General features: G+C 47.6%; 1 protein-coding gene across 1 annotated transcript in view; it reads right to left on the bottom strand.

Moving 5' to 3' along the window:
• MARCHF4 (membrane associated ring-CH-type finger 4) overlaps positions 1-14,703 on the bottom strand; it is a 50,461-nt gene that overhangs the window by 21,790 nt on the left and 13,968 nt on the right. Inside the window, exons 2-3 of the mRNA XM_069984802.1 lie at positions 8,450-8,611; positions 6,812-7,004 (exon numbers count right to left, since the gene is read on the bottom strand). Coding sequence (XP_069840903.1) covers positions 6,812-7,004; positions 8,450-8,611 — 355 coding nt within the window. The remainder of the gene's footprint in view (positions 1-6,811; positions 7,005-8,449; positions 8,612-14,703) is intronic.

The following is a 14,703-nucleotide window of genomic DNA, read 5'->3' as shown; positions in this document are numbered from 1 at the left end:
CAGTAGTCTGGAGAGTTTGTCCTGAGGGTGTCTGGATGGAAACTGGCACAGACAAACTTGGAAAGGTGGCATTCACACTCAGGGAGACCTCTCCCACCGGACCTAGGTGCTGGAGTTTCCCGGACGCTTGAGGACGTTGGGGACATCTCAGCCGAAAGTGATCCGAACCACCGCAGTAGAGGCAGAGATTCAGCTCCAGACGACGAAGTCTTTCATCAGGCGTCAGGTGAGCCCGTTCCACCTGCATAGGAATCTCAGGAGTCGACTGGGACTCCGGAACGTCAGGATTCTGGAAGACCGCCGCCAGCTGGTGATGGCGACGGGACAGGCCTAGTCGCCGTTCATGCCAGACCTCCTCCTTCCTCTCAGAAAAACGAGTATCGACCCTGGTGGCCAGTAGGATGAGTTCGTTCAGGGAGGTAGGTAGGTCTCGGGCGGAAAGCACGTCACCCGACTGGACAGGCCCTTCTTGAAGGTGGCTATTAGAGCGGCCTCATTCCAGTCTAATTCTGCCGCCAGGGTGCGGAACTGGATGGCGTAGTCACCAACAGAGGAAGTTCCTTGGGATAGGTTGAGGAGAGCAGTCTCAGCCGAAGACGCACGGGCAGGTTCCTCAAAGACAGAGCAAAACTCGGCCAGGAAAATTCGGAGATTAGCAGCCACAGGATCATCACGGTCCCACAGTGGTGTGGCCCAGGCCAGAGCTCTACCTTCCAATAGGCTGATGATGAAAGCCACTTTAGAGCGCTCGGTGGCAAACTGACTGCTTAGAAGTTCGATATGCATGGTGCATTGGGTCAGGAATCCTCTGCACAACTTGGAGTCACCAGAGTATTTACTTGGGAGAGCCAGTCGGAGTGTAGAAAAAGCAGCAGGAGGTGGTGTGCGCTGGGCTGTAGTATGCTGCTGTAAGGCGGCAGTGAGTTGCTGGATCTGCTGCGCCTGTTGGGCGACCACTCGGGCTATGTCACGGATATCAGGCACCTCGCCGGGATCCATGGTTGGAGCCTACTGTAACGCCTGGAGTAGTGGATCCACTGGACCGTCACCAGCGATGGCACTAACCTCACCAGGGAGCGGAGTCTAAGGGGCCGCTGGTTTTCACCAGAGCCCGCCGCAAGGCGGGATGGACTTGCTGCGGCAGGCGACCCCCAGGTCGCTACCCCTGGCTTGGTTGCTAGCGACGCTAGGCGAGGCGTGGCAGGAGCAGTAGGCAGGAGATGGTGCTGGCAGAGGTCTGTAGGCGAAACCGCAGGTGACAGGCTGAACACAGGAGCAATGGAGTAACAGGGGAGCAGGAACCAGGAACAAGGACTAGGGACCAGGTAGCGGATAGGAATCAGGAACAACAGGGGGCTGGGCCAAACGCTATGGGAAGCATGTAGAGGCTCCAACACCTGTAGTGGGGCAGGGCTGGAACTTATAGGGAGTGATTGGTGCAACTAACCAATTAAGGGCGGACTGGCCCTTTAAATCTGAGACAGCCGGCGCATGCGCGCCTTAGGAGGCGGGGACGCGCGCGCCAGCCGGCACAGACGGAGACAGGAGCGGAGGAGAGGTGAGGCGCCCCCAGGGGCCGAACTAGCAGCAGCGCCGCCCTGCACAAGGATCCCGGCGGCTGCATGAGGCAGGAGGAGGTCGCCGCGGCGGCCCGGAACACGGGACGCCGCCGCGGCCGTGACACACTCCGATAAGAGAGATTATTACCCTCCGGTAAGAGAGATTATTACGCTCCGGTAAGAGAGATTATTACACTCCGGTAAGAGAGATTATTACACTCCGGTAAGAGAGATTATTACGCTCCGGGAAGAGAGATTATTACACTCCGGTAAGAGAGATTATTACACTCCGGTAAGAGAGATTATTACACTCCGATAAGAGAGATTATTACGCTCCGATAAGAGAGATTATTACGCTCCGGTAAGAGAGATTATTACACTCCGGTAAGAGAGATTATTACGCTCCGGTAAGAGAGATTATTACACTCCGGTAAGAGAGATTATTACGCTCCGGTAAGAGAGATTATTACACTCCGATAAGAGAGATTATTACGCTCCGATAAGAGAGATTATTACACTCCGATAAGAGAGATTATTACGCTCCGGTAAGAGAGATTATTACACTCCGGTAAGAGAGATTATTACTCTCCGGTAAGAGAGATTATTACGCTCCGAGCAGGAGGCGACCAGTCTGGACTTTTCTACTTGTCGGATACAAGCAGAACGCATTTCAGAGATTACCCGAACCTGCAGTCTGAATCCAATATGATCAGCTGATCCCAAATGTGACCACCGATCAGCAACAGCTCATCCTGGTTGTGACTATGTGTCCAGTGCTGAAGCTTCTCCTGATCTAGTGATACCTGACAATGCATCAGAGTAAACACCAAGCCATGAGGAGGAGGGAGCTGCCTGTAGAGCTCAGAGACAGGACTGTGTGGAGGAGGAGGAGCGGCCTGTAGAGCTCAGAGACAGGACTGTGTGGAGGAGGAGGAGCGGCCTGTAGAGCTCAGAGACAGGACTGTGTGGAGGAGGAGGAGCGGCCTGTAGAGCTCAGAGACAGGACTGTGTGGAGGAGAAGGGAGCTGCCTGTAGAGCTCAGAGACAGAACTGTGTGGAGGAGGGAAGAACTGCCTGTACAGCTCAGAGACAGGACTGTGTGGAGAAGGAAGGAGCGGCCTGTAGAGCTCAGAGACAGCACTGTGTGGAGGAGGAAAGAGCTGCCTGTAGAGCTCAGAGATAGGACTGTGTGGAGAAGGAAAATACTGCCTATAGAGCACAGAGACAGGACTGTGTGGAGAAGGAGGATGCTGTCTGTAGAGCTCAGAGACAGGATTGTGTGGAGGAGGAAAGAGCTGCCTGTAGAGCTCAGAGACATGACTGTGTGGAGGAGGAAAGAGCTGCCTGTAGAGCTCAGAGACAGGACTGTGTGGTGGAGGAAGGTGCTGCCTGTAGAGCTCAGAGACAGGACTGTGTGGAGGAGGAGGAAAGAGCTGCCTGTAAAGCTCAGAGACAGGACTGTGTGGAGGAGGAAGGAGCGGCCTGTAGAGCTCAGAGACAGGACTGTGTGGAGGAGGAAGGAGCTGCCTGTAGAGCTCAGAGACAGGACTGTGTGGAGGAGGAAGGAGCGGCCTGTAGAGCTCAGAGACAGGACCGTGTGGAGGAGGAAGGAGCGGCCTGTAGAGCTCAGAGACAGGACTGTGTGGAGGAGGAAAGAGCGGCCTGTAGAGCTCAGAGACAGGACTGTGTGGAGAAGGAGGAAAGAGCTGCCTGTAAAGCTCAGAGACAGGACTGTGTGGAGGAGGAAAGAGCTGCCTGTAGAGCTCAGAGACAGGACTGTGTGGAGGAGGAAAGAGCTGCCTGTAGAGCACAGAGACAGGACTGTGTGGAGGAGGAAGGTGCTGCCTGTAGAGCTCAGAGACATGACTGTGTGGAGGAGGAGGAAAGAGCTGCCTGTAAAGCTCAGAGACAGGACTGTGTGGAGGAGGAAAGAGCTGCCTGTAGAGCTCAGAGACAGGACTGTGTGGAGAAGGAGGAAAGAGCTGCCTGTAGAGCTCAGAGACAGGACTGTGTGGAGGAGGAAAGAGCTGCCTGTAGAGCACAGAGACAGGACTGTGTGGAGGAGGAAAGTACTGCATGTAGAGCTCAGAGACAGGACTGTGTGGAGGAGGAAAGAGCTGCCTGTAGAGCTCAGAGACAGGACTGTGTGGAGGAGGAAAGAGCTGCCTGTAGAGCACAGAGACAGGACTGTGTGGAGGAGGAAAGTACTGCATGTAGAGCTCAGAGACAGGACTGTGTGGAGGAGGAAAGAGCTGCCTGTAGAGCTCAGAGACAGGACTGTGTGGAGGAGGAAAGAGCTGCCTGTAGTGCTCAGAGACAGGACTGTGTGGAGGAGGAAAGAGCTGCCTGTAGAGCACAGAGACAGGACTGTGTGGAGGAGGAAAGTACTGCCTATAGAGCTCAGAAACAGGACTGTGTGGAGGAGGAAAGTACTGCCTATAGAGCACAGAGACAGGACTGTGTGGAGAAGGAGGATGCTGTCTGTAGAGCTCAGAGACAGGACTGTGTGGAGGAGGAAGGAGCTGCCTGTAGAGCTCAGAGACAGGATTGTATGGAGGAGGAAAGAGCTGCCTGTAAAGCTCAGAGACAGGACTGTGTGGAGGAGGAAAGAGCTGCCTGTAGAGCTCAGAGACATGACTGTGTGGAGGAGGAAGGAGGTGCCTGTAGAGCTCAGAGACAGGACTGTGTGGAGGAGGAAGGAGCTGCCTGTAGAGCTCAGAGACATGACTGTGTGGGAGAGGAAGGAGGTGCCTGTAGAGCTCAGAGACAGGATTGTGTGGAGGAGGAAAGAGCTGCCTGTAGAGCTCAGAGACATGACTGTGTGGAGGAGGAAGGAGCTGCCTGTAGAGCTCAGAGACAGGACTGTGTGGAGGAGGAAGGAGCTGCCTGTAGAGCTCAGAGACAGGATTGTGTGGAGGAGGAAAGAGCTGCCTGTAGAGCTCAGAGACATGACTGTGTGGAGGAGGAAGGAGCTGCCTGTAGAGCTCAGAGACAGGACTGTGTGGAGGAGGAAGGAGCTGCCTGTAGAGCTCAGAGACAGGACTGTGTGGAGGAGGAAAGCGCTCTATGTAGTGCTCAGAGACAGAACTGTGTGGAAGGGACCAGGTGTGGTGTCCCACTGTTAAGTGCCTTAGGCACCTGTCACAAAGTTCTCATTCCACACACACAACCCATGAGGAGGAGTTAGTTAGTCCTGTGTGGGAGGGAGTCAGTTCAGTTCAGTTGGTTGAGTCAAAGACACTATGAGGGATATTTACTAACAAATCTAAAAACACGATTTTGTCAAAGATGTTTTGGCATAATTTCCAATCTAATGTGTTTAGTCAAATTTATGTAAATTGTCTCATAGCATAGTAAATGTGTCTTAAAAATAATGGTCTTTTAATTAGTCTAATAAATTCACCTGGTTCGGAGCAGACGTAGCGATGCGCCAATATATGCAACTTTTTAAAAAATTGCGCAGTTAATAAATTTAGCTAAAAAAGAATTCTGGCGCACTTTCGATCTAATTAACAACAAAAACTCTAATTCAAAAAGTTACATCTAATTTGGATAGTCTTGTCTAAAAAAGGTTAATAAATTCATATTAGATTTATTTTGAGCGCAAAATAGATATATTAGACTAAAAACAGGCGCAATTAGTTTGATAAATGTCCCCCTATGTGCAGATGCAGCTGGAGACAACCAGTTCTTTCAGTATTCCTACTCTATCTACTATGCAGTGCTAAACACTACAAAGGGAGAGGAGTCTAGGAACATCCTTGCCCACGCTGAGAACCCCCTAAGAAGTGCAGGGCTGTATCCTGATAAGCAAGAGGAACTAGCCTGGATAGGACAAAGCTACCAGAGGGTCTACGTATCCTATCTCACAGTGCAGGTAACTGGGAAGGTTCGGAAACTTCACCCAGGTAACCACGACTGGGTCTTGTATCACCCTAGAAAGATCAGAAGGGGGTCAGACTCTAGTCTATACACATGTACAAGTAACTTCTCACTCTAAAGTATTCTCTACAAGTTCCGGCAGAGTACACTGCTACATTGGGTTGGGACTCCCTTGACAAACTCCTCTACGCTACTCTACTCTACTTTCAACTCTTCAAGCACCACTACAACTACCTCTACGTCTTCCAGCATCTCCTCTGCACAAACGAGTTCAAACACTAAAGTCCGTGTAAAGATTTATCCATTTGCTGCCAAAGTGTCTTGTACTATAAAGAGACAGTACAGTAAAGCTGTCATATTTTTCTATCACTGGGACTCAGTCATCTCTTCCTCCGCACCAGCACCCATACACACTAGCCGCACACCTTGGGTTATTCTTCTCCTTTCTGTGGGTGGGGGTACCAATAGTCCGGGTGGGTCGACTGCCGTGACAAGAGGCCAAGGGACCCATCACAGCCCGACAGGTCACCGACCATTTGGGGAACAGAGTCAGCCACAACACAAAACACCTGTGTGCTGGACTAGCACTGGCGTCACAACATAACTATCACCGGTCTACCACCACCGAAGCCCCACAAAGGCAATGCCCATTACCTGCCCCATACCATGGGAGCCTGGTCAGGGTAGAGGGAAAGCAGAAATATTCTTACTGAATCCCTGATCCAGAGAACTCTGGACCTCAGATTGGGCTGAGGCTTCGACTCTCAACAAGACAATGACCCTGAGCACACGGCCAGGCCCACACATGAGGCTTAGGGACAACTCTGTGAACGTCCTTGAGGGGCCCGGCCTGAGGCCTGACCTCAGTGAGAGACCGCCCTATCTTCACGTCTACTCATGGGGTATTGGGGGTAGAATGATGGGGACAAAGGGCAACATAACATGTGACACAGGGGCAACATAGCAACATGTGACACAGGGGCAACATAACAACATGTGACACAGGGGGCAACATAACATGTGACACAGGGGGCGGGGTTGAAGACTTCCCGATACATTGTACATCGGCACATTTCACATCCGGTTACCATCAGTTGCGGATATGTATGAAGCCAAGTTCATATGCAGCTGAGCTGGTTTTGCGGCGTAGTAGTTACAGTCCCCCGGTGATCCCCACGCTGCCTCGGCCGCTCTACGCTCAGACAGCAGGAATAGCCGTAACCCGACAACTGGAACGACTAATGGCGGCCACACAAGAAATAATCACCAGGAAACAATGTGATGGAGCGGGGCGGAACGTCCACTGATAGTAAACGACCTGTGAGATTCCTGCACACAGCTGCAGTGTCGGCCCCGTGTACCCCGCTCACCTATACACACGATGTCCATGAAGCCGTACATGCCATAGCAGATCTGGAAGAGCAGGTCCTGGCGCTGCCACTTTGCCGAGGGGCTGAAGGTCGACCAGATGAGCCAGGAGATGCTGGCAATGAGGAAGAGGGAGCCCAGGATGGCAGCCGCTATCTGGACTTTCTCTATGACGGTCAGGGAGATGGTTTGCCACTGGAAAGAGAGAGAGAGAGACAAGAGGCTGAAGAGAAGGAGAGGAGGACAAAGAGGAGGAGAGAGGAGGCCGAGGAGACAGGAGGCTGAAGAAAAGGAGAGAGGAGGCCGAAGAGAAGGAGAGAGAAGGCTGAAGAGGAGGAGGGAAGAGGCTGAAGAGAAGAAGAGGAGGAGGACGAAGAGGAGGAGAGAGGAGGCCGAGGAGACAGGAGGCTGAAGAGAAGGAGAGAGGAGGCTGAAGAGGAGGAGGAGGGAAGAGGCTGAAGAGAAGGAGAGGAGGATGGAGAGGAGGATGAAGAGAAGGAGAGAGGAGGCCGAGGAGACAGGAGGCTGAAGAGAAGGAGAAAGGAGGGCGAAGAGAAGGAGAGAGGAAGCCGAGGAGACAGGAGGCTGGAGAGAGGAGGGCGAAGAGAAGGAGAAAGGAGGCCCCAGGGGGACACATCACAAGGTTTGGGGGTTATTACAGCCTGCAGTACAGATAAAAACACAGTCAGGAGCTGGGAGTGGTAGTGACAAAGAGAAGCAGAACACCTTTAATTTTGAGAGGTGTTCCGCTCCTTTTAGAGGTGTCATGACACCGTGCACACTGAGCAGGAGGTATATAGGTATACGTCCCACTCAGCAGCAGTAAGGACACAGCGCCCTCTGTGCTTTCTGCTCTTGAGTGGGGTTCTCCTCAATATGAAGGGGTTCCCCGCTGCTGTGTGCAGCCTGAGCATCTCAATAACAGTCTTCTCCCCCAAGTTTGTTCCGATAGCGAGCAAAAGTATGGGTAAGAAACTAAACTGTATGAACACAGAAGTGTTCAGGAACCGGGGTACCACTGTACGTTAAATACCCGAAAAAATGTAAAAAAATACAGAATATTATAGTGTGCTAGTAAACATAGAAAACTTGGGGGGGATTAATGAAGGACAAAGGAGGAGGCGGAGTTACACCCCCCCCCCAAATTTAGGCCCCCATGCCCCCTCGACCACGCCCCTTCACATGCACGTTCCCCCATGATTATGTCCAACCCCCCTGCGGTCACCCTCCCCTCTCCCCTACAGTTACGTCTGCCATGATCATGTCCCCTATCCTCCCCCAGTCACCCCTCTCGCCCCCACCCTGCTGCAGTCACGTCACCCCATGATCACTTTCCCTTTGTAGTCACATCCCTCATCCCCCCTCAGTAACTTGCCCCCGCAGTCACATCCCCCCCCTCGTCCCAATATTCACGCCACCCCCCACGGTCACACCTCCCCCCCATGGTCACAACTCCCCCCCCCCCCTCACCCAAATGATCATGCCATCCCCCACGGTCACACCTCCCCCCCCCCACGGTCACAACCCCCCCCTCGCCCCAATAATCACGTCACCCCTTACCGTCACCCCCTTCTTCACCCCTGCAGTCATGTCCCCCTCCCCCCCTTGCCCCTACAGTCACATACCTCACTGTCACTCACCTTTACCTGAAGAGGGTTCTTTGTATTGATGGCGATTACGTGGTACTTGTAGTAGCAGAGCTCACAGCTCCAGGAGCCTCGCTCACCGATCCACTTGATCAGACAGGGCTGGTGTGTACAGCGGACGGAGCCATCACAGCGACATGGACTCAGCAGCTCCCCCTGCAGGATTCAAACGGGATTACAACCATGTACAGAGAACCATGAATGCCGATAATGGACGGAACAATGTAGAAAGAATGGGACAAGATGTCTGTGAAATAACAGTGGCAAAACATGGGGTTCCGAACAATCTTGGCTCGTGACTTGCCTGAATACCTGTACTTGCGGCCATGAAGTTCCATCTAATGCTGGACAGATCACAGAAGGCCAGATCCAGTAGTACAGGCCCCAGGTTTGAACAACTGGGCGGAGCTAGCCCCTCAACTTATGCTAAGAGAACCGAGCAGCAGGCGGCGGGGTACATCAGCATAAGCAACTTCTCCAGCCTGGCTGGATTACAGCAGGGGCCGTCTTGTGTTGCTTCCTCTCTCTACCAAGACTTGGATAAGACTCACTAACTGTGGGTGTTTACTTCCTCTCCCCATGTGAGAACTTCCTACAGGGTGTGTAATACCTCCTGTGAGTGGTGGAGAAGAGAGTGTAAGAAAAGAAAGGAGAGTAGAGATACTAGGGTACTAGGCTGCAGATAGTTGTGGACTATGAAGAATGTAAAGATGGCCGCCCTCTGGTTTGGCTGTTCCTGGGTTGCTGTTGTGGCTGTCAGAGCGGCAGGGATGACTGACCAGCAATGTTTTACCATTCCTGCCCTGTCTGAATAGTAACATCTCTCATCAAGTCTCATTACTGTCGTGCCTTCACACCACCTGCACTTCACAGATACAATTATTTGAAGGGAAAAGTTGTGGTGTGAATTTCCCCTTTAATTACACTTTCCAGGAAGCGGCAGTCACCCAGATCACTGCTTCCCATGTACCGTCTGCTCGCACTTCTCCCCAGAGTTTTGCACATTTCACTGATTGTACCAGGTGTAAAAGCAGCAAAGTGACTTCTATGAATGTTTTATGTGTCAGATTTCTCAGCCATTTAATCCCAGCTGTGTCAGATGGAGGAGCGGCCGCCCCTTCTATATCTGCGCCTAAAACTCCAGAATGAGACAAATCGCTGAGGAAGTAAATAACTTCAGTGTCTAATTTATATGATGAGACGGGAAATCCGGGACACCCGCTCAGAGCCAAGAACTGATCAATGGGTGGCCGCTCCTCGCTGTATACTGATCGAGAACAAAGGAGACTCACCTGGAAACTCAATCCAAATCACTAAGAATTTTGTGAAGCAAGTAATATGGCGGAGTAATACAAAGGATGGAAGATCAGAGAACAGAGAAGGAGCTTCACAGCATGAAACCATCAGATACAGCAAGACTAGGAGGGAACCAGTCACTAGTAATACTAACAGTAATATCACAATAACCATCAACATAGATTACAGCTATAATACTGCTCCTATATACAAGAATATAACTATTATAATACTGCTCATATATACAGGAATATACTACTATAATACTGCTCCTATATACAGGAATATAACTACTATAATACTGCTCCTATATACAGGGATATAACTACTATAATACTGCTCCTATATACAGGAATATAACTACTATAATACTGCTCCTATATACAGGGATATAACTACTCTAATACTGCTCCCTATATACAGGAATATACTACTATAATACTCCTCCTATATACAGGAATATAACTACTATAATACTGCTCCTATATACAGGAATATAACTACTATAATACTGCTCCTATATACAGGAATATAACTACTATAATACTGCTCCTATATACAAGAATATAACTACTATAATACTGCTCCTATATACAAGAATATAACTACTATAATACTGCTCCTATATACAGGAATATACTACTATAATACTGCTCCTATATACAGGAATATAACTACTATAATACTGCTCCTATATACAGGGATATAACTACTATAATACTGCTCCTATATACAGGAATATAACTACTATAATACTGCTCCTATATACAGGGATATAACTACTCTAATACTGCTCCCTATATACAGGAATATACTACTATAATACTGCTCCTATATACAGGGATACACTACTATAATACTGCTCCTATATACAGGAATATAACTACTATAATACTGCTCCTATATACAGGAATATAACTACTATAATACTGCTCCTATATACAGGAATATACTACTATAATACTGCTCCTATATACAGGAATATAACTACTATAATACTGCTCCTATATACAGGGATATAACTACTATAATACTGCTCCTATATACAGGAATATAACTACTATAATACTGCTCCTATATACAGGAATATAACTACTATAATACTGCTCCTATATACAGGAATATAACTACTATAATACTGCTCCTATACACAGGAATATAACTACTATAATACTGCTCCTATATACAGGAATATACTACTATAATACTGCTCCTATATACAGGGATATAACTACTCTAATACTGCTCCCTATATACAGGAATATACTACTATAATACTGCCCCTATATACAGGAATATACTACTATAATACTGCTCCTATGTACAGGAATATACTACTATAATACTGCTCCTATATACAGGAATATACTACTATAATACTCCTCCTATATACAGGAATATAACTACTATAATACTGCTCCTATATACAGGAATATAACTACTATAATACTGCTCCTATATACAGGAATATACTACTATAATACTCCTCCTATATACAGGAATATAACTACTATAATACTGCTCCTATATACAGGGATATAACTACTATAATACTGCTCCCTATATACAGGAATATAACTACTATAATACTGCTCCTATATACAAGAATATAACTACTATAATACTGCTCCTATATAGAGGAATATAACTACTATAATACTGCTCCTATATACAGGAATATAACTACTATAATACTGCTCTTATATACAGGAATATAACTACTATAATACTGCCCCCTATATACAGGGACATAACTACTATAATACTGCTCCTATATACAGGAATATACTACTATAATACTGCTTCTATATACAGGGATATACTACTATAATACTGCTCCTATATACAAGAATATAACTACTGTAATACTGCTCCTATATACAGGGATATACTACTATAATACTGCCCCTATATACAGGAATATAACTACTATAATACTGCTCCTATATACAGGAATATACTACTATAATACTGCTCCTATATACAGGAATATAACTACTATAATACTGCTCCTATATACAGGAATATAACTACTATAATACTGCTCCTATATACAGGAATATAACTACTATAATACTGCCCCCTATATACAGGGATATACTATTATAATACTGCTCCTATATACAGGAATATAACTACTATAATACTGCTCCTATATACAGCAATATAGTACTATAATACTGCTCCTATATACAGGGGAATACAAAAAACAGCCATGGGCATAGATTCTGAATAACTACAAAGTTTATTTATCACAATTATAATGATGACATGATAAAAAACAATATAAAAATATCACTAAAAAGTATTTAAAAACAACCAGGTACAATGCATATAAAATAGACAACAACATAGGTTAAATGGGTGGTCAATGTAAAAAATATGTCCCAATGGTATGTCCTCCCTTAAAGTAAACCTGCTATCCCAGCAATTTTATGGCTCAAGACACACCAGAGGTCATCATAAACCGTATCAACACTCACCCATTACTCCTATGAAGGTCACAGCTGTCCCTACGTACGTTTCACCACAACCGGGCTTCTTCAGGGAACTAATACTGCCTCCTATATACAGGAATATACTACTATAATACTGCTCCTATATACAGGAATATAACTACTATAATACTGCTCCTATATACAGGGATATAACTACTATAATACTGCTCCTATATACAGGGATATAACTACTATAATACTGCTCCTATATACAGGAATATACTACTATAATACTGCTCCTATATACAGGAATATAACTACTATAATACTGCTCCTATATACAGGGATATAACTACTATAATACTGCTCCTATATACAGGGATATAACTACTATAATACTGCTCCTATATACAGGAATATACTACTATAATACTGCCCCTATATACAGGGATATAACTACTATAATACTGCTCCTATATACAGGAATATAGTACTATAATACTGCTCCTATATACAGGGATATAACTACTATAATACTGCTCCTATATACAGGGATATAACTACTATAATACTGCTCCTATATACAAGAATATAACTGCTATAATACTGCTCCTATATACAGGAATATACTATTATAATACTGCTCCTATATACATATATATGCTCATATATATTACAGCTCAGTCTTCTCCCTTTTCCTCTCTGTCGGGATGCTCTCCACATTGTAAGGTTGAGGACCAGCGGGTCATGTGATCTGGTCCTCCACCCTTTTCTCTTTCTCTGCAGGTCCTGCTCCGTCTCCTGTTTCTTCTGATGTTCAGCTCCTCACCCTGCACCACAGTGAGTGAGCTGAACAATAGAACCCCGGCCCCTCGAGGTGCTGTGGGCCCCGGCATTGGCCCAGGTAAGCTCTGTGCTGACGCCGGCCCAGAATGCACCATCCTCAAGGTTTGTACAGTCATCGATTCAGCTCACAAATATGGCAGTGAGTTCTACTTGCTGCCCTGGTCTCACAGTCCCCGCCAGACCCTTACCCTATCGACATCTCTGGGAGGAGGTAGAATGGGCTGTACAGAGCAGGTCAGGACCACCATATAATGTGCAAATGGAACTATGAGAAGGGTCCCTGTCCACAGGGGCCGAAATTCCTGCAGAACATTTCATCACCTGGAGGGGTCTAGGGATAAAGGAGACCCCCCCGTACTAGATGGGGTGGACTAATAAATATTTTATGAAGTGGCTCCAGAAGCAACAGATGTTACTCTTTACAAATGTATATCAGAGTGGTCTGACCCGTGTCTGGGAATAGGGATCACGCTGGAGTCCCTCCCGGCTGGTCTGGTACCTCACTTGCCCTCTGTTGGTCATGGTGGGAGCTGGGCATCTGGGCATTGCCTATAGCAGAATTTCCAGGGGATGAATCTGTCCTCCTGACCCTAAGCAGGAGGTCGGACTTGTAGGATGATGGCGACAGCGGCATGGGTCACGACCACAGCAAGTCATTATCTACGTCTGCCTACAGGCTGTGGCCCGGGGTTCAGCAGGCTTGGCTAGTAGACATTAGATTGAGGGGCATTAGAGATGAGAACATCAGGGCCATGCTCCATCGTTTGACATTTGACTCCCAGTGGATGAAGTAGTTGGATGCAGCCCTAGGGAGTCCTGGGGATGCATCCAACTTCTGCAGCCACCAGTAATCAAATGCCGAATGATCCGAGCACGCCCAAGTTACACTCATATCTATGGGGCATCTCGCTTGGAATGAGAACAGTTCAGTCTTTATCGTTGCCTCTAAGACCAATCGCTCTCAGCAGCACACCGCTTACACAGCTCTCCATCCACAGCAAACTTATTACAATGTCTTATACCCCAATGACACTGGCTGAACAGGCAGATGGCACCAGGCATCTGTGCATGTCATCTTCTCCCTGCCACCTTGGACTGCACGCTCCACATATTCTGTAACCATCAACTATAGAAATCAGCCCCTTCCAGAAGCCGACCAGCCAAGAGCAGGTCCCTGATAGAGAGCAGTCCTACAGTCTTCCCTGGATCTCCATGTGGTCGGAGCCACACTCTGCCTCACTTCCTGTTTAACACTCTATTATAGTCTATGATACACAGCGCCATCTAGTGGTAGATGTAACGATGGAAGTACGAACATACATTGAATGCTTGAATCCCACACACAAAACGTCATATAACACAGCACAACATAAACGCACAGTGTTTCTCATTGCACACATAATTATACAGATTGCAGGGGGCAGGGGCCACACACCTGTACTTCACCCTCAATACAAGTGTATCAGATCTACAAGTGAGCAATGTGCTGGCACTTTTATAAACACTAGATAGTATGTGACATTATGGCGAGCACTACCGCATGGACATGGAGATGGACCTGCTATAATCCTATATACAGGTTACAGGGTTCCTCTGGTTCTTAGGTCTCCCTTAGGGTGATGTATCTCTGTGATAGGTGAGGACGGCTGCTCTGTGTCTCACCATATT

Source organism: Dendropsophus ebraccatus, chromosome 9, assembly GCF_027789765.1.
Source record: "Dendropsophus ebraccatus isolate aDenEbr1 chromosome 9, aDenEbr1.pat, whole genome shotgun sequence".
Classification (NCBI taxonomy): domain Eukaryota; kingdom Metazoa; phylum Chordata; class Amphibia; order Anura; family Hylidae; genus Dendropsophus; species Dendropsophus ebraccatus.
This window is presented reverse-complemented; position numbering and strand designations above follow the sequence as displayed.